At 41.4% G+C, this 21,456-nt stretch overlaps 1 protein-coding gene across 1 annotated transcript; it reads right to left on the bottom strand.

Moving 5' to 3' along the window:
• Positions 1-10,045: 10,045 nt before the first annotated feature.
• On the bottom strand, positions 10,046-10,976 carry LOC140370844 (uncharacterized). Its single transcript, XM_072458098.1, has one exon. It carries the CDS (start codon positions 10,966-10,968, stop codon positions 10,099-10,101), a length of 870 nt encoding a protein of 289 aa, XP_072314199.1. The 5' UTR covers positions 10,969-10,976; the 3' UTR covers positions 10,046-10,098.
• Between the last annotated feature and the right edge of the window lie 10,480 nt (positions 10,977-21,456).

The following is a 21,456-nucleotide window of genomic DNA, read 5'->3' as shown; positions in this document are numbered from 1 at the left end:
AATCCTTTAGTTTAGCCCTTTTTATTCCTGATTTGGATCTGCTTTAGTCCTGTTATAATCCTGATTTAGACCTGTTCCAAGCCTGGTGGTAAAAACATTTCCTGAGTGGGTTCTTGGTGTTCAAAGTTGTGCAGTCCTACACGGTCGTCTGAGCAGTGATTATGAGGTGAGGCGTTTGGGTGTCGTGGGCAGTGTGGGATATTGTAGCGCTGATTGGGTTGAATAAACATAGCTGATTGCACATTGTCTGCGGGTACTCCCCCCGTCACGTACCAACACTAACATTTGTGTACAATAGAAATCAACAGAACAATCAGCTCAATAACAAAATTAAATATTCATGAGCACGCCGGGTTTATCGTTGAAATCAGGAAATAGGCATGTTGTCTGCAGGCCCACAAGATGATTTCGAAAATGTAGCAGTTTGGGTTGGATAAAACATATAAATGTTTGATGGTTTTAATTTGATTGACTAAATCTTGTAATTCATATGCTAAGTAAGTCAGTGAGCATCAGTCTGACTGGAATGTCCCTTGGATCTAGAATTGTACTGTAACTCCTGCAGAGAAAACACAGCACAAACTGGGTTTCAGATTTGATTCATGCAATGATTTTGAGGACCATTCAAAATATATAATATTTTGTTTGAAATTGTGACTCACTATGACAACAGTCCTAATTTCTAATCATTCTGAAACCCATGGATAGCAAAAGCTATAAAGATCACTTTGAAGATTTCTGCATTGTGTTGTTGCGTGATACATCCCACTTCCTATTGTTGCTATTTACATTTCTGACTTGTTTTTCTGAGTGAATATAATTTGTTTGACGAATGGAATAAATCAATCTCAAGATTTGTTAGGCAAGATAAGAAACCTAGTTCAAAACTTTCAAAAGAAAAAGGAGGTTGGGGTTTACTTTACGGTACTTTGTTTTAGCTCAAATCAGAGCGTTGCTGGTGTGACCCTAGAATATGAAGCTCAATGGAAAAATATTGACAATAATGTTGTGGTTTCTGTACAGGCCTTACTGGCAGATGGCGGTTGAGTCATTTGGAGGAAGTGGCAAATCCCTGGATAAAATCTGTGCTTATTACCTAGAGGGAACTAATCAAAACTCACAGACTAAACAAAAATATTAAAATCTTAAACTGGAAACTTATGACCAAGCGTTTGCACCAAACAGATTTAAGATGTGAATAACAAAAGGTAAACCGATTTTCTATCAGGTTGTAAAAGATTTGAGGTTGAAAGAATCCAATGACTTGGAGATAAAGGACTTTTATAGGTATTTACAAATAAGGAGTTATTATAACCAAGAAATTAAAGGTTCGTTAATGAGTATGTTTCACCACGCCACACAAGTCATAATGACATAACCGAACCGTGGGGTTTCATTCCCAGCTATTCTTTAGGTGACTATTGAAGGTTAAAAAAACAACACATGCTCAAACACCAGCAGAGGCAAAAGTGCTCTTCAGGAAAATGCAAAACACAAAGAACTGAACAAGAGAGATGGAACCACCAATGTGGGGTGTAGGAATTTAAGCTGCAAAATAAGATATTTCTGTTGCTTTGAAGAGAGTGATGATTTATTTATTTTTGGCATCAGATTTTATGCTCCATGTTGGCTGTAGGTTTTGTACATAAACTCTGTGTCCAGGTACATGTACTCATCTGAGTACTAAATGTGGGAGACTGGGTTTGTTGGAAAATTGTAAAATATATACAGAAGGCGGTGGAGGAGGTAATGTACCCAATTCTTTGTGAGGATTGGTACCAGGAGCAGGCGGGAGATGTTCTTGGGGCCTTTCATTCAAAATGGTCTTTTCTCTTTTTTAGGATCTTTTTATTTTATTATATACTATATATAAATTAAGTTTGTTTTTGTTTTTCATCTGTTTCATGTTTCGATAGTTTTTGTGTTCGTATTATTCTGTTCAGAGTGTTTTATAATAGTAAATTAACAAGAGAAAAAATAAACACAATAAACCCAATGGCATCGTAAAAAGTTACAAGTAGCATCCTTTAACTTTAAAGGCATATTGAACCCAATCAAACAATCAAAAATATTAACAAACATGAAAAAAGAAAAAAATAGACATTACATATTTACAAGAAACACATTTGAGCAATACAAAACATCAAAAAACAAAATTTTAACATTAAAAAACAATAAAACAGTACAGTAAAACAATAATTATACTATTAATCATACAGGGGAATTTTGAGCAAAGGAGGAGCAAAAGCTTTTGAACAAAGTTCTGAATGTAAAGACTATGGTGGCAGATATGTACTGGTTGAAGGAACTATTAATGGAAAGGGGTTTACTCTACTTAAATGTGTATACTTCACAAGGGATTAATATCACCTTCTATACCAGGAGTGTCAAACTCATTTTGGGCTGCGGGCCAAATTTTGACGCTCAGGCTGGGTCGCGGGCCAACCATAACATAAAACATAAAACAATTCAAAATATAAGAAATAAACAGTAATAGTTCTATGTGGACACTTATGCACAAATCTGCAGCAGGTGAAAGAGTCCATATTCATGCAGCAGCAGGAACAGGAACATGGACTTATGATATGATTTCTGATATGAAATGTTGATATCACAGACATGTTTCTGCTCAAACTCAATATGAGATCACTGTTTTCATAGTTTAAGCTGATCTTAGTGACAAATGATTCATGTAGTGACTCAAATGAGTGCATTGTGTTTGTGTCACATTATCATGTTCACACTTTATTACACTCTGACCTGTTTTTGCCTGTGGCTCCTGATCTGTCCAGGTTTGCACTGGTTTGGATGTTTTCATCACAGAGTTGTCATCACAGAAGATTGTTTTCTTGTTAACTCCACATTAGTGCCGCTTTTAGCACAGCTCGAACGTCCACAAAACTGTCTCCTTTCTTTATTCCATGTGTTTCCCAAAACTATAGGTCTTTTTCCTCACTCAGACCTCTGTTCAAGCTCAAGTGCGCTACGCACATTGGCACTTCTCAGCCTTGGGTACTTGCACCGACAGCACACAAAGCAGCAAGGGGGAGGGGCGGCCACTGCAAAGGATTGTGGGACGTGTAGTTCTAGCGATAAAAACAATATATATCATCAAAAATTAATAAATATAAATTTGAAATTTTCTGTGGGCCAAATTAAGATGTCTGGCGGGCCACTTTCAGCCCGCAGGCCACATGTTTGACACATGTGTTCTATACCAATATTAGGGACTTGATTTCAAACCACTCTGATGGAACTCTAATCTGTGGCGGTGATTGGAATCTTCGTATTCAACCAACATTAGATGTATCAAACTCAAGGGAAACTGGAGGGAAATATAGCACTGAACTTTCAAGGAGAATAACATCTAAATGATAATCTGTAATTCAACCATATCAAAAATAAATGGAAAAAATAAGATAACTTTGTTTTAACAGATGAAGAGTGGGGAAATATATGTACATCTAAGTGGAAAATCACAAAAATCACATGTTTGGAGAGAGTGCATCACATTATCATAACACATGTCAAAGTGCTCATTATTCACAAGGAAATTCCAACTGCTGAAGAAACTGTGGCAGCAGGAGGCAAACCGCTATCGCACCTTTTGGGCCTGTCCTGCTGTTCAGAATTATTGAACTGAGATCAATAAAGCTCTGCGGACCATATTTGACATCAACATTCCACTGGATTTCAGAACTATGTACTACCAATGACACAAATTGCACCGACAATTGGGGACTGGACAGGCATTATATTGGACAATGTAATAAAAAGGAATATATTACATTCATACTTGATTTGAAAACAGACACATTTAAAAAACTATGGACTAAATGGGATGTTTGGGTTGGGCTGTTTGTGCCTTGATTTTATCTATTGGTTTCTACAGTTCTACTGTTCTCTCTCTGATCTTGTGCTTTTTTATTGTTTTATTTCGTTTTCAAAATGTTATTTGATTTGACAAAATAAAAATGTCAACAAAAAAAATAAGTAAATTAGAACTTGCAAGGGGAACAATTTAAAGTTCATAAATTATATAAAACACCCACTCTACAAGTTGTATTAAAAATAAATGGAACAGTGCTGGTGGTGGTTGAGTGATTATGGTACACCAAGGCAAGTTTATTTGAAGAGCACAATTCATACTCAAGGCAATTCAAAGTATTTTACACAACAGGGAAAAAATGCATTAACATCACAAAGACATGACAGAAATCACATAACAGGTTAAGACGTAAAAGAGAAGAGTGCAAAGAAAATCAAATCAGTCAAACACAGCTGAACAAAACTGTTTTTATCTTAGATTTGAACATTGTCAGAGTAGAACCTGTCTCACATCTTCAGGAAGAATGTTCCAGATTTTAGCTGCATAAAACTGAAACACAGATTCCCCATGTTTAGTCCTGACTCTGGCACCAGCAGGAGGCCGGTCCATGTTTAGTTCTGACTCTGGCACCAACAGGAGGCCGGTCCATGTTTAGCCCTGACTCTGGCACCAGCAGGAGGCCGGTCCATGTTTAGTCCTGACTCTGGCACCAGCAGGAGGCCGGTCCATGTTTAGTCCTGACTCTGGCACCAGCAGGAGGCCGCTCCATGTTTAGTCCTGACTCTGGCACCAGCAGGAGGCCGCTCCATGTTTAGTCCTGACTCTGGCACCAGCAGGAGGCCGGTCCATGTTTAGTCCTGACTCTGGCACCAGCAGGAGGCCGGTCCATGTTTAGTCCTGACTCTGGCACCAGCAGGAGGCCGGTCCATGTTTAGTCCTGACTCTGGCACCAGCAGAAGGCCGCTCCATGTTTAGTTCTGACTCTGGCACCAGCAGAAGGCCGCTCCATGTTTAGTTCTGACTCTGGCACCAACAGGAGGCCGGTCCCTGAGATGTACTTTGGTGCTAGGCCATGGTAAGATTTTTAAACAAAGCTGCTTTAAAGTCTCTTCTCTAAGCCACAGGGAGCCAGTGCAGAGACCTGAGAACAGGACTTATGTGATCGGCACACTTATGCCAGGCTCCAAGTGCAGCTCGCTGCAGTTTTGTGAGTTTGAATCCCAACTCTGACAATATACTGCATGTACTGCATGTCGTCCCTTCTCTCCGATCCCCATTTTACATTGTCCTTTCCTAAACAAGCCTTCGGGTCAAAAAAATCCTAAAAAAGACAGGGTAAACCCCAATCTCCTTTTGATAGTTGTAGAGATTTGAATCAGATTTGAGATTTCCTGCCTTGCCATAGAGATTGAGATTGATTTTTTCCACTCATGAGTGTGATCTATAAAAAAAATACTTAACGTGAAAATGTGCAAACTGTTAGAGTGGAAGCTGCACAAAGTTTGGAAGAGGTGGGCTGAGGTGAAACAGCGACTCACATGGCAGGATGGTCAAATGGACCATTAATAAAAAAGTTAATTCCGTAAAACCAACTGTAAAATGTGCTTTACGATATTTGTGAGGGTATGCACAGTCAAATGGGTGACAGACCCTTTGCGGGTAGATGCATGCACCTGCAACATCAACATCTCATGTCAAACAAGGATTTAATTTAGTGTCCTTGTTGTTCTGTGACAAACAGTTTACTGTTACATTATTACGATTGAGGATTTAGATTGATCACTTTGCACACAGGAGATTATCATCAAATCAAATCAATTTATTTTTGTAAGGCCCAAATTCACAACAACGGTTTCCTCTGAAGGCCACAGTGAGAAATGAATCAACAATGTCTGTGGTGGCGATGGAGTCAGACAATGTCTGTGGTGGCGAGGGACGATGTCCCAGAGTCCTCTGTCCTTAGACTCTCCTTCTCGGCCAGGAAAAACTACAAAAAAACTCCTTGGGAAAAGTAGAAACCTGGAGGAGTTCCAGAGTGAAGGAGAGATCCGACTCTCACAGACGGACACGAGGGAGACAGGAGCTGGACCCACTCTTCAGGCAGATGAGGGACCGTCTGAGTCGAGCTGGACCCACTCTTCAGGCAGATGAGGGACCGTCTGAGTCGAGCTGGACCCACTCTTCAGGCAGATGAGGGACCGTCCACACAGGGCAGGGACCACTTCACCAGGGGAGGGGCATCTGGGTCCACAGGTCCTCAGGAGTGAGAGAAAGAAAAGAAGGCGGTGAACAGTTTGGAAGTGGAATTAAGAAATAAATATTGTTTGATAGCATAAGTAGTCAGAAGAAGAGGATAGTGCTCAAGCTGTCATACTTCCCCCAGCATAGTTACTCCTAGGGCAGCGTAGCTAAAGCTGTGGGTTTATGTTTCTGTTCCTAACTGGTCTGACCATAAGCGATTTCAAAGAGGAATGTTTTAAGCCTGGACTTAAATGAAGAGACTGTGTCAGCAGATTTAACATGGGCCGGGAGCGGATTCCATAACACAGGAGCTTGGTAGCTAAACGCTCTACCTCCTACAGTACTTTTAGAGACTCTTGGGACCACCAGAAGGCCGGCATTCTGAGAGCGAAGAGCTCTGTTTGGATGATATGGTTCTATAGCATCTTTGAGGTAGGATGGGGCCATGTCATTTATGGCTTTGTAGGTCAAGAGTAGAATTTTGAATTTGATTCTAGACTCGACGGGGAGCCAGTGAAGAGACTCCAGCACCGGCGTAATGTGCTCTCTTCTTTTTGTTCCTGTTAGTAATCTTGCTGCTTCGGTTTGAAAGGTTTTTATGGAGCTTTTAGGACACGCTACGAGCAGGAGTTACAGTAGTCTAATCTAGTCATTACAAATGCATGGATAAGTTTTTCAGCATCACTTTTAGGCAGGATTCTTCTGATTTTGGCTCTTGTTGCGCAAATGGAAATAGGCTGTTTTACAAGCTTGATTTATATGAGCTTTAAATGAGAGCTCCTGGTCAAATAAGACCCTAAGGTTTCTTACATTACAACTAGAGGCTACACTGACATTGTCCAGTGTGACTATCTGCTCAGATAGAGCGTCTCGTAGATGCTTAGGACCAAGCACAATGACCTTGGTTTTTTCAAGGTTAAGAAGCAGGTAGTTAAGTGTCATCCAGGTTTTTATCTCCTTCACACAAGTACTAAGTCTGTCTACTTGATCGCTCTGATCAGGTTTCATTGATAAATACAGCTGAGTGTCGTCTGCATAGCAGTGGAAGTTAATGTCATGCTTTCTGATAATGTTGCCTAACGGCAGCATATAAAGAGTAAACAGAACTGGACCGAGTACTGACCCCTGTGGCACACCGTAAATTACTTTAGAGCAAGGTGAGGAGCTCTGGTTTACATTAACAAATTGGTACCAGGTATCAGATTAATAGGATTTAAACCAGCTAAGGGCTGTTCCTCCAACACCTACATCACATTCTAACCTCTGCAGAAGAATGTTGTGGTCAATGGTGTCAAATGCTGCGCTGAGGTCCAACAGAACTAGGATTGAGACCAGTTGTCAAGAAATTAGACATAAACCACTGCTATTCCTTAACACACAGAGAACACAATTCAACTTAGAATATTAAACGATACAGAAACGTCAGATTTTTGTGTAGCATGCATGGGAGAAACCGTCGGGCCAGGTCGCCAAGGCTGTTGTAAGCAACCTGGCGACCCTCCTTCGTCTCACAACGTTTTTTCTCATGCAGGTTGGTTTTATTACAAATTATGGAACAGGAGGGTCACATTCTCATTGGTTAACTTCACATCAAGGCACTTGTCTTTTACAACAGTTGGTATTTTCCTTAGAGATAAAGCATGGGTAATGTTTACCTAAACTCCCCTGGGGTGTTACACCCCCTCCCTAGGGTAAACATTCCTTTGCCCCATCTTTACGACACCTTCACAAATGCAGTTTGTCAAACATGCCATTTTTCTCTTAGAATAATGATGCAGATAATATACAAATATCGTCATATCACTATTATGCAGATAAAATACATCACAGAAATATAATCATATAGTTACATTTTATCACACCAGTCCATCATCAGCGGCTAATAACAAATCGTTTGTGACTTTAACTAGTGCAGTTTCAGTGCTGTGGTGGGCTCTGAACCCTGCTGTGGTGGGCTCTGAACCCTGCTGTGTTGGGCTCTGAACCCTGCTGTGGTGGGCTCTGAACCCTGCTGTGGTGGGCTCTGAACCCTGCTGTGGTGGGCTCTGAACCCTGATTGAAAACTTCAAATAAGTTATTGTCCTGCAGGTGGCGACAAATCCGTTTTACTACAACTTTTTCAAGGATTTTAGAGACAAAGGGAATATTTGAAATAGGTCTGTAGTTTACCAATAGGTCGGGGTCTAGGTTAGGCTTTTTCAGAAGAGGTTTAATGACGTCATGTTTGAAGGATGTGGAACATAGCCACTTTCAAGTGAAGTATTTATTATATTAAGAATAGGGTCTATAATTAGGGGGAGAATGTCTTTGAGGAGCTTGGAATGGGGTCTAGGACACAAGTGGAGCTTTTAGAGGACATAATGGCTGAAGTTATCTCTCTTGATCAACAGCTGTGAACCTTTCTAAATTTACAGGTGGATTTATATGGGACGTTAGATTTACAGCTTGGGCTAGTTCAGGGCGAATAGCGGGGGTAATTTCATCTCATTTATCTCTGATTGTTTTTATTTTATTGTTAAAAAATAGGAGGAAATCATCAGAGCTAAGTGCAGCTGGGATTGAGGGCTCTACTGCACTGTGACAGTTTGTTAGCCTAGCTACAGTGCTGAAAAGGAATTTAGTGTTACTTTTGTTGACTTCTATTAGATTTGAATAATATCTGGTTTGGGCCTTACGCAGAGCCTGCTTATAGGACAGCAGGCAACTTTTCAATGCTTTTAGGGGTTCTTCGGTGTGAGAGCGACGAAATAATCCCTCTAACTTTCTAACTCTTTGTTTATGTGAACGCAGTTCTTCGTTGTACCATGGGGAGGCGCTTTGACCTAATGACCTTCTGTTTTAACGGCGCTGCAACATCAAGAGCAGACTTCAGAGAATTCATGGTCAAGTCGACAAATTGATTTTTATACTGGGACTAAAACTGTTCTCAGCAGGATCACATGACATGATCACATGACATGATCACATGACATGATCACATGACATGTCACTGAATATTGGCTCTATTATTTCTTTGAACTTTGAGATAGATTTTTCAGATATTGTCCTTTTCATTATAACTTTATTCTGTGGGACTGGATGATCTTTAAGAATAAACTGAAAGGTAATTAGGAAATGATCTGACAATATAGGGGTTTGAGGGAGGACAATGAGGTCACTAATCTCTATTCCATACGTTAGGACAGATCCAGAGTGTTCTTATGACTGTGAGTCGGTTTATTTACATTCTGAGTGAAACCAATGCTGTCTAACAAGGCGCTGAAGGCATTACTGAGAGCGTCATCACTCATGTTCACCTGGATATTAAAGTCTCCAGCTCTAACTATTTTATCCCAGGCTAGCACTAAGTTTGATATAAAGTCAGAAAACTGTTAAAAACTCTGAGTAGGGACCAGGAGGTCGGTAGATAACTATGAACAAAACTCCTTTTTGGTTTTTCATACTTGGACATGTGATTGACAGCATGAGGCTTTCAAATGAGTGAAATGCATTGTTAGTTTTAGGGCTCATGAGTAGGCTTGAGTGTGAGATCACTGCCACACCACCACCTCGGCCTGTGCTCCTGGCAGTCTGAAAGTTAACATGGGTGGGTGGGGTTTACATGGGTGGGTGGGGTTAACATGGGTGGGTGGGGTGGACTCATTTAGTCTGACATAATCGTCTTGTTGAAGCCACTTTTCAGTTAGAGCTAGAAGATCTATGTTATAGTCACTAATTAATTCATTAACTAAGAGCGATTTGGAGGAAATTGCTCTAATGTTTAGCAGTCCACATTTTACGTGTTCATTCATTTGTGTATTTGTGTCATTTGTGATTGTTATTTTCCTTAAGTTATTTGGTCTGACGCCTAAAATAGTTTTTCTGAGCTGTGACTTTTTGGCATTATTTGTACGAGGGACACGAGGGACACACACAGTCTCTATCTGTCTTGAATCTGAACACTTCACATGTAACAGAACGGGCGAGAGTTCAGCGACAGAGGAGCGTCTTACACTGCTGTTCTGCGCCCGGGGCTCATCCCTAGATGGTCACTTAACACGACTAAGACTATCGGTCAAATTCCGAACTAATAGGGATGTACCCTCCGAAGTCGGATGGATGCCATCCCTGCGTATGAGCCCGGGCTTTCCCCAAAACGCACTCCAGTTATCAATAAAGACAACGTTGTTTTGAGGGAACCATCTGGATAACCAGCTGTTGAATGCTGAGAGACGGCTGTACAATTCAGCATTGATCCGATTGGGCAGGGGACCAGAAAATATTACAGTGTCTGACATCGACTTCGCTAATTCACACACCGCAGCTACTTGTACTCTGAGCACCTCTGATTGTCTCCGCTGGGCGTCATTACCGCCTGCGTGGATCACCACTCGACGGAAACGGTCCCTACTCTGCTTTAAGAGCCTAAGATTTCCTTCGATGTCACCCATTCTGGCCCCCGGGTAACTCCTAACGCTAGCAGCTGGCAGCTTCACGTCTCTAACAATAGAACTCCCGATTACAAGAGTTTCTCTTGTGTGTTCAGCGGGCGTGTGATCGCTGAGGGGAGAAAACCTATTATAGACGTGAAGCTCACGGCGCTCTGAGGTTCGGCGTTTAGCGCCTTGTCCCCTCCGAACTGTCACAAAATGGTCCCTATTCTGTTCCTGGTCTAGTCCCGGCTGCACGGGAGACGCTGAGGGGCTGAGCTCGGCCTTACTGCTACTGCTAATGCTAATGCTACGCCCTGCAGCGCGGTCCGGTAGCCCTCGCGCTAAAACCGAACTATAACTGGACTTAAGCTCCTCTAAACAGCGGATCCGCGCTTCTAACTCCGTAACCCTGGCCTCCAAAACTACCACTACACTGCACTTCACGCACCTATCATCAGAGAAGGAGCCAGGGCTCTGACTCGACATATGACAGCTCAAACAGGTAAAGGTAGATCCAGCCATGATGCTAGCGGCTAGGCTACGCTAGGCTAGTTCAGGCTGGAGCTAGAGAGTGAGGAGGGCTTTTAATCCACGAAATACAGAAAAGTGAGCGGTTTGAGGCTCCGGATTGTTTGCGGAGCAATCAAACTTTCACTTTTGTGTATATGATGCGTAAATAGTGTGTATAATTCGTGGATTCATCGATAAAAAGCTCTAAGAACGAACAGCTCTGAAAACGCGATACACTCACTGGAAGTGACGTCACCGGCAGTGTAGGCTACAATGAGATCTGCGCACATTCGGCACAATCGGCTCATATTATGGGAAGAAGTCTTGTTTCCATTGACCATCAAATTGCATGTGGGGCCTGAGTTTTTGTTTATTGCTTTTATTAGGGCCTCTACAGGCCATGCCCTCAGATGAGCAGCAGAGCAGCGCATTGTGAAGGTTTCTGTTTGAAGACCTGTCAACTCATGTCTCGTTCCTCACCTTGTCTCGTCTGCCGCACCGCGTCTCGCCCTTTTGAATATGCTAAATTTATATTAATTTGGCGATTTCAAAAGCCATATATGGTATATCAAGGCGGGTTCAGGGCGGAAATTCATGAGGAATTGCTGCGCCAATTTGGAAGAGCGTACAGGTGTGGCGCATGTTTTTTAAATCGCCTTATTTTTTACGGTTGTGAATTTTTTGCTTTCCAACACGCCAGTCCATGTTTAGTCCTGACTCTGGCACCAGCAGGAGGCCGCTCCATGAGGTCCTCAGAGTCCGAGATGGTTCATATGGCACTAACATATCCAAGATGTACTTTGGTGCTAGGCCATGGAGAGACTTGTCCACAAGCAGAGCTGCTTTAAAGTCTCTTCTCTGAGCCACAGGGGGCAGTGCAGAGACCTGAGAACAGGACTAATGTGATGGTACTTCCTGGTTCTAGTCAGGACCCGAGCAGCAGCGTTCTGGATGTACTGCAGCTGTTTTACAGCTCGTTTGGAGAGACCAGTGAGCGGCCGTTACAGTCTAATCTACTGGAGACAAACACATGGATAAGTCTCTCTAAATCTGGTTTTGACACTATATTTTTGATTTTGGCAATGTTTTTTAGATGGTAAAAAGCTTCTGATGTTATTGATTTGACGTGGCTTTTAAAGTTCAAGTCTGAGTCCATTATTACCCCCAGATTTCTAATTTGGTTTGTAGGTTTTAGAGCGAGACTCTGGAGGTGACCGCTAACACTTTCTCTTTGTTTCTGTGGGCCAAAAACGATTATTTCAGTCTTGTCTGAGTTCAGCTGGAGAAAGTTGTTTTGCATCCACAAACTGATCTGTTGGATGCAGTGACAGAGTGAATCTACTGGTCCATAGTCACCTGCCGATAGTGAAACATAGATCTGAGTGTCGTCTACATAATTGTGATAGGACACATTTTTACTGCGTATCAACTGACCTAACGGCAGCATGTAGAGGTTGAACAGAAGAAGACCCAAGACTGACCCTTGGGGCACACCACAGGTCAGGGTCATGTGGTCTGAGACACAGCTACCAATTTCAACAAAGTACTTCCTGTCTTCCAGATAGGACCTTAACCAGTTTAGGGCAGTGCCAGTGATGCCCACCCAGTCATCTAGTCTCTGTAAGAGGATCCCATGATCGACAGTGTCAAAAGCAGCACTCAGATCTAACAGAATTAAGACTGAGGCTTTGCCCGTGTCAGTGTTCAGGCGGATGTCATTTGTCACCTTGACAAGAGCAGTCTCAGTGCTGTGATGAGGTCTGACTGAAAAACATCAAATGAGGTGTTTATTAAGAGGAAATCTGACATAGCTCCGAACCAGTGTTCAAGACCTATTATACTGATGTTCCATAACTTCAGTGATAAACAGCGTGTCCGGTGGCATCTAGATGTCTCGCCAACGCAGACTGGTTTTCCCTCCATCTTCTGATCCCTTTAGCTCTTTGCATTTTTTTGGCATGAGCTCTTTTTTCAGTTTGTTTGTTCTATTATGTTCGGTTGTTGTGGTTCCTGTGTGATGTGTTTGACCAGAGAGTTGTGTAACTAAAGCAGATTTACACAAATGATTTCAAAATGGTTAATACAATGGCATCTGAAAAATTACGAATAGCATCTTTTCATATTTATGACATATTGAGTCGTCAAATATAAAAAAAAAATAGATTTGATATACCTACAAGAATTTGATTCAAACAACATTAAAAAAAAAAAACTAAGTTTGGTTATAACAGTGGTTACTATTCCTCAAACCGGGGCAAACATAAGAGGGGTGTGGCTATATTGATTTCAAGTAGAATAGCCTTTGAACAGAGTTTTGAACACAAAAATAAAGATGGCTGTTTTGTACTGCTCAAGGGAGCTATTAAAGGAAGTGTGTTTACTTAAATGTTTATGCTCCCCCAGGAAGCGTCCTCACTTTCTTTTTTTTTTTTGTTTAAGAAGATTGTTTTTTTGGCATTATTAGACAGAAGAGGAGAGTGTGAAACCAGGGATGTGAGAGAAGGGAGGACATGCAGTAAATTGTCGGAGTCGGCATTCGAACTCTCTCTGGACCTCTCATTCGACTGGCTGCACTTGGAGCCTGACATACATGTGCTGTGCCTTAACCATGTGACCACCAGGCAGCACGCAACCTCACTTTCTACCCTAAAGCTATAGATCTGATTGCAAACCACTCTGAGGGAACCCTTGTCGGTAGCGAGAACTAGAACTTGCATGTTCAACCTGGAACTTGCATGTTTGACTGACATTAGATCTATAATTATTTAAATTTGCTAAATAAAACATAATATAGGTGTAATTTACTATCAAAGGGAGAGAGATGAATCCTGATGTCCGCTAACGTACAATTTTTTCCAATCCACATAAGGTATTTATTTGAATGACATTGACATGACATTGTTCTGCCCATCTCGTATAAAAAATAAATAAATAATAATAATATATATATATATATATATATATATATATATATATATCATTAAAAAAAAAAATATATATATATATATATATATATTTTTATATATTTATATCACTGCTTGTTGTTTTCTAAACTTCCAAGCTAATCACGTTGAACTACTTTCATAATTTGTTTCATCTCCATCTTTCATCTTTGTTTGGTGAAGAGCATCTTGTGAGGCCAGGTCATTAATCTTAGCTCTTATCTTATTTTGTAGCATTTGAGGATCCTTGTTTTCTGCATATTTAGCTTTCGACAGCTTTAATTTGTTGTGTCAATTATTTACATTTTCTGTCTTTGTTTCTCTTTTCTTCTGTTGCGGGCTTTCTACAAAAACACAATGACTGAGTTGAAAATTACGTTTTGGTGGTTTATTTTGTGCCAAAAATTGAAAATCTATTTACAATATGCAAAGAAAAAAAACATATTTACAGGTTGATGTCCCAAACTCCAGACTTTAGGTTTTCCTCTTCAACCACACACCAACTCACTGGCAGCTAGAATGGCCCCGCTACACTTATGCCCTCCCACGGGCATTACATAACCTAACCACAATACAATTACAAAAGGAACACAATTTTCTCTAAAGTAATACATAAACATTATTAGGCCCGAGCGCCACAAGCTGGCGAGAGGCCTATTAATCTCGTAAGGCCGTGCGAAGCACGGCTGCAAAAGTGCGCACGTAGTGCGCACGAAATCGAGCGCGAAGCGCTCGCCCACTTCCAAACACTCACTAACGCACTCCTCCACTCATGCACGACCCGTGCATACTAATTAGTTGTAGGAAAATGGAACATTACCGTTGTAAACGGGCGAAGCCCGTGCAAAAGTTCGCACTAAACGAGCACTTTACATTGGGATGACGACCGCGAAGCGGTCGTCATCCCCATATAAAGCACTCATTTGCGCTAAGTAGCTCACGAATACGTTCCCCATCTCTTGCATGTTCCGTGCATATAAGCATGTAATGCAAAAATTGGTAGATACAGAGGTAGATACAGAAGAACAGATCACTTATAGGAAGTCTGAAAAACACTTTCAGTAGAAGATCTCCTATAAATAAATAAAAACTCCCATAGACAAATAAATACATAAATACCATTGCATGTGATCCCGACAGTAATTGCACATGAATATGTGTCACGACAGCACATAGATTGCACATGAATTTCACAGTAATTGCACATGAATTGCACATGAATTCCAACAGCAATTGGACTAAGCCCCGGATGTTTACAATGTCTGGCTCCTCCTCTGGCGAGGAGTAGGCTGGGTCCCACTGAATTGGAGAAATGTAACTGCACGTAGTGACACGGGAAGATTGAAAGGTAAATGCCTGTTTAGTGAAATACTCACATTTACCGGCTGGTCTAAAATTCATGCAGTTTGAAAAACACATGGTGTGCGTGGGCTCCGCCCAACAAAGATACGGGAGAGTGCGGTGTTTTGGTTTCATCTACAGTGATGGAAATAGGAGCATGATCACTTAGATCTATTATACCCACGTCGACCTCTGTCATTTTTTACCTATCTTTGCTGAAAATAATTGTTATCTATTCTGGTATAGATCTTATGTGGGTTAGAAAATGTGTATATTGGAGGGCATTGGGATTCATCTCTCTCCAGATATTGATTAACCCGATATTAAGCATACATTTGTGAAATGTATTATTTATAGATTTACCAGTACTTTGTGAGTTTGAAACAGCTAATGTCAGCTGAACATGTAAATTCCAGTCTCCACCACGGACAAGGGTTCCCTCAGAGTCGTTGGCAATCAGACTTATAACTTTAGTATAGAAAGTGAGGTCGCTTCCTTGGAGGGGCATATACATTTATCAAAGTAAACACATTTCCGTTAATAGTTCTTTTGAGCAGTACAAATTATCTTTTGTTCAAGAATCTGTTCAAAGGCTATTCTGCTTGAGTTCAATATGACTTCCTTCTCCCTTCTTATGTTTACTGATGTGCTATTTATGGAAGGGACCGCAACTCCAACACGGGATATAAAATCTGGAATCATCTTCACTCGCCCTTTGTGTTGTCGTCCTCCTTGCCTCCCACGCCTCCTTTCTCTCACAAGTCTGAGATGATTTCTGAGCTGCATGGGGAAACAGGTGGTCCCTGTCGGGGTCGGAACTTGGCTGCGTGGTGTGGAGCAGCCCCTCAGGAGCTCCACTAGCATTAGCATCATTAGCTTGAGGGGAAATCGGTTTTCTGCTGAGGTAAAACCCAAGCTCCAGTGGAGAGCAGCTTCAGTGAGAGACTGATCCACCCTCGCTGTGTGGATGAGACGTTTCACAGGTCTTTCCTTCTGCTGCTGTCAGACTTCGTTAGCCCTGAACATGTGTCATTCAGCTTTCATAATTATGTGCAATACTGTGACATAATGTCAATCATCACTTGTGATGATTGACACAATATTTTCTGTCCAGCCACGTACTGTAAATAAGAGTAATAATAAATAAATATTTTTACATACATTTATACTAGATTTAAATATATTCACACAGATACAGAATTATATTTTCATGGAGGTCTTTATTATTCCACTTCTGTACCTAATCTGTGTTGCAATACTGGCATTTCCCCATTGTGGAACAAATAAAGGTTCTCTTAGCTGGAAGTCTGTCTCCTGTGTGAATGAGGAAGTGAGCTGTCCAATCAGAGCTCTTCTTCTTAAGTTAAAGTACCTGCTCTGAACAAGGTTAGGTTCGCAGAGTGAGTTACCATGGCGACGGCCTCAGAATTAAGAATAACACTCTGTTTTAAATGGTAAACTCTGAGTTGATTTATTTTCAGGGTTACCAAACATTTTGGACTAAACCTGCTTCTTGAAAAAGGGCCTTTTTCTTCTCCTGCTGTGGATCTCTTCTAGTTTAACTTCCACAGACGCTCGAATCGATTGGCACGGACACAAACGTTTAAAGCGCTGTTGTCCTCTTATTTCCGAGGCACATCCACAACGTTAACCAACACTTAGCTTCCCAGCCACTGCCCCCCGGAGGCTTGGCTCTTCATTTAACGCAGCGGCAATCACGGCCAGAGTGTGCGAGCCTCTTAAAGAGAATAGATTACTCTCCCTTCTTTCACCCCAAAAAAGCTGTCTGCAGATTCGACACCCTCCTCCGTTTTCATTAGCGACCTGAATACTATATATTCTTGGTGTAATTGGGGTTGGAACCTTGTGCACTGTAATGGGCTTTTCCATAACAGTCTTTTAAAAGTGAAAGGCTGGCGTCCTCGCGGGCTCGTGTGATTGATTGGAGTGTGTGTCTGCTGCCGGGCGCCTTTAAAAAGATAGAATCTGAAAGTTCAAAGTTGGCGGCGGAAATAGAAAGAACTGGGGACAATTTTTAAGATGATTTTGAAAAAATAGACCTGAGGGTGTCAATTTGTAACAAGAAACATATTTAGATTTCATTCTGACTTTTTTGCTTGTTTTATTGTATTGGCTGTCGATAAGATGCAATTATGGGAGTTGGATTGTTTCAAGAATTCATACAGATATAATTATGGATGGACTGTTAGGAAAAGACCAAACACTGCTCATGTTATCGACCACATAGCAACGCAGCTAAGATTTTAGTGACTCCGAGCCAAATCACAAATTGTGAATCATCCAGAGGGTTTGGGCTGCAACCAACTAAGGATGGACCAATGTATCGGCCCAGTATTGGTATCAGTTGATAAATCTCTCATCTTGTTGCAGAAACAGGATGAAAACAAGGAGAAAACAGCTGTATGTACTAACGCAACAGAGTATAAAGTAAGTTACAGACTTTTAAAAGATCTAGATTCTAGAAGCTCTAGAAAAGACATTTAAAAGCTCTTATCTTTAAATTAATGCAATGTTTCTTCAGGCCTTATTTATCTAGTTTTCCTCCTAAACAATCAGTTCAGACATTTTTATTCCAAATCATTTGAAGAAGGAGAAGAGAGAATGCTGAGTGTGTGATCACAGAATCTGAGGAGAGAAATTCACTGAATGTGAAGGCAAATTGAACTCTAAAAGAATAATCATATTATAGCCTGCTTAGCGTGCATCCGGAATGTAATAACAGCATTTCCCTTTTCAAGTTAGCCTTCAGCTCAGATGCCAGTTTTATAACCTAAATATCTAAAATAAAACAGCAGAGGTTTTACATACTCAACAGTGACTATTAATAAGACCAAAATGTGCTCAATGGGATATGGACATTTTAGTTTATGGGAAAAGCTTGGGCCGATAACTGATATTAGGGCAATATTTTCAGTTAGAACACATAATTCCCTTTTGGAATATAAGGAGAACGTTTGTTAATTCTATAATTTATTTAGCACAATGTTTAGATATACAGTGCATATATTCATTGCATTCTACATTTTGTAATGTTACATACAACTTTATTCCAAAAGGGAATACATTCATTATTTGCCTCTAAATACACAAATATTACCCCATAATGACAACGTGAAAGAAGGTTGTGAATTAAAAGGTTATCGGACCGAGCTTTTCCCCAGCGGCGTGCGGTCAGGGCAATAAAGACAAGCAGTGATTGACCAAAACAATAAAAAATGTGTCACAACTATGATCAATTGTTCTAAGATATATCCAAATAAGCCTGTTTCCCCCTCACATCTTCTGCTGAAGCTTGGCTGAAGTCGCAGTGTCTTTTAATGGCCACTACAGGCAGCTGCATAATACTGGGCCTGAAACATGATTAATACAAGCCGTCATTTAACAACATTGAACGCTAACTTGTGTAATGAATTGGTCAGTGAAGTGAGCTTAATTAATCCATTTACCATGTTGCCCATTCAGTTACCACATGCTACTTACTTACTTACTTCACTGCTTTTCCTATAACAGTATCGGCCTGAAATGTCCATATTGGTGCACCACTAGAACCAACCCATCGAGCACATTTTGGTCAAAGCCTTGTTAAAAGTTACTGTTGAGTGTGTAAAACCTTTGTGGTTTTATTTAAGATAATTAGCACGTAAAACTGGCATCTGAGCTAAAGGCTAACTAACTTTAAGTTGAGATTTCTGATGCTGTGTGGCATGGTACTCTCAAGTACTCTCAAGTACCATGCCACACTCTCAAGTTTGCAGCTTAAATTCCCTGGCCTGATCTGGCCTTTCTGTGTGGAGTTTGCATGTTTCTTCCAGAGTCTGGATGTTTCCTCCATCAACACCAAACATCCTCTTTAACATATATACCGTATTTTCCGCACTATAAGGCGCACGTAAAAGTCTTTAACTGTCCGTGCGCTTAATATATGGTTTATTTCTGGTTGTGCTTACTTACCGCGAAGATATTTTGTGTGGTACACGGTGTATAAAGAAGATTTGGGACACGAGACACGATGCGCGACTATATTTACAGTACTCCGGAACCGGAAGTCCCAACAACATGTGTGCAAAGCATTCTGGGAACAGTAGTCTACTGCTACACGCGCCACACGCAGCACTTTGTCAAAACGTAAACAACATTTTCAGTCAGGCACAACGCAGACACCTACCGGTAAATGAAGGACCCCAAGAAACTTGGCCCAAGATGGCTACTACCACGAGACCATTGGATCTGTTATATTATCGCAAGAAATGCGCTTACGGGCTAAATGATCAGTCAACTGTGGGATCAAAAAGCCGGAATCATCACTGAACCGCCGCGTGGATCCGAGATGCGGGATCACATGACCAAAGAGATTTTAGCATCGGCGTTTCTGCTGCTTTTACCATTCTGCGCCCCAGCAGACATTAAACCGGGACACTGGACGTAAACAGTCGGGGCTGTCCCAAGTAAATCAGGACGTCTGGTCATAGCTGTGCGGGATGTACTTCGGCGCATTTGAAGGATTTGATGACGAGGAATGAACTGAAAAAGTGAGTGTATTGTGATGTATTTTACGTGTTTACAAGTGATCTTGACTGAGAATTGATTTGGATATGCTAACGTGTGTTAGCGATAGCAGAGTGTGTTTTGATGTTGAACAATGTTGATCTGAATGAGTTGAACGTGTTTCATAAAGCTCAACTGACTCTGACTAATCTGTTTGTTTTGTTTATCTTATGTGCTTTATGTATGGACCAGTACATATGCTACACATGGTACACATGCTACACACATGGTACACATGGTACACATGGTACACATATGGTACACACATGGTACACATGGTACACACATGGTACACATGGTACACATGGTACACATATGGTACACACATGGTACACATGGTACACACATGGTACACATATGGTACACACATGGTACACATGGTACACACATGGTACACACATGGTACACATATGGTACACATATGGTACACACATGGTACACACATGGTACACACATGGTACACATGGTACACACATGGTACACACATGGTACACACATGGTACACACATGGTACACATATGGTACACATATGGTACACATGGTACACACATGGTACACACATGGTACACATGGTACACATGGTACACACATGGTACACATGGTACACACATGGTACACACGACACACATGGTACACATATGGTACACACATGGTGCACATGGTACACACATGGTGCACATGGTACACACATGGTACACACGGTACACACGGAACACATGCTACACACATGGTGCACATGGTACACACATGGTACATATGGTACACACATGGTACACACGGTACACACATGGTACACACATGGTACACACATGGTACACATGGTACACACATGGTACACACGGTACACACGGAACACATGCTACACACATGGTGCACATGGTACACACATGGTACACACGGTACACACGGAACACATGCTACACACATGGTGCACATGGTACACACATGGTACACATGGTACACACATGGTACACACGGTACACACGGAACACATGCTACACACATGGTGCACATGGTACACACATGGTGCACATGGTACACACATGGTACACACGGTACACACGGAACACATGCTACACACATGGTGCACATGGTACACACATGGTACATATGGTACACACATGGTACACACGGTACACACATGGTACACACATGGTACACACGGAACACATGGTACACACATGGTACACACGGTACACATGGTACACAGAGAGCTGATGGTGCGCTTAATAATCCGGTGCGCCTTTTTGTGCTCAAAATACGGTCCTTTAATAGGGGCCTTGGCTTCAGCATTCATTTATGTGTCCAAACGTGCAACTTGATAACACTTGTAACACTGAAGCATTGGCCAAGTGTAAGAGTGTGAACAACAGCCAGAGGGAGGGATTTAGCCTCTATGAATTTCTATGGGTTAATACTATATTAGCAAGAATTAGTTCTGTGAGATCATGTTAGCAATTAATATGCTAATGATGAGGAGTTGAGAAATTATTTTCAATTACTAAAGGATTAGCAAAACAGACCACATGCTGACTGCACACTGGGGGATATTTAGCCTAATTTTAATTCTATACAAAGTGCTTTACATCAAGGAACCAGTCACCCATTCACACAC

Source organism: Eucyclogobius newberryi, unplaced genomic scaffold (genome assembly GCF_026437365.1).
Source record: "Eucyclogobius newberryi isolate DKJ021-1_F unplaced genomic scaffold, fEucNew1.0.hap1 SCAF_21, whole genome shotgun sequence".
NCBI classification, from domain to species: Eukaryota; Metazoa; Chordata; class Actinopteri; order Gobiiformes; family Gobiidae; genus Eucyclogobius; species Eucyclogobius newberryi.
Note: the sequence above shows the minus strand (reverse complement) of the source record. Positions and strands in the feature narration are given on the sequence as shown.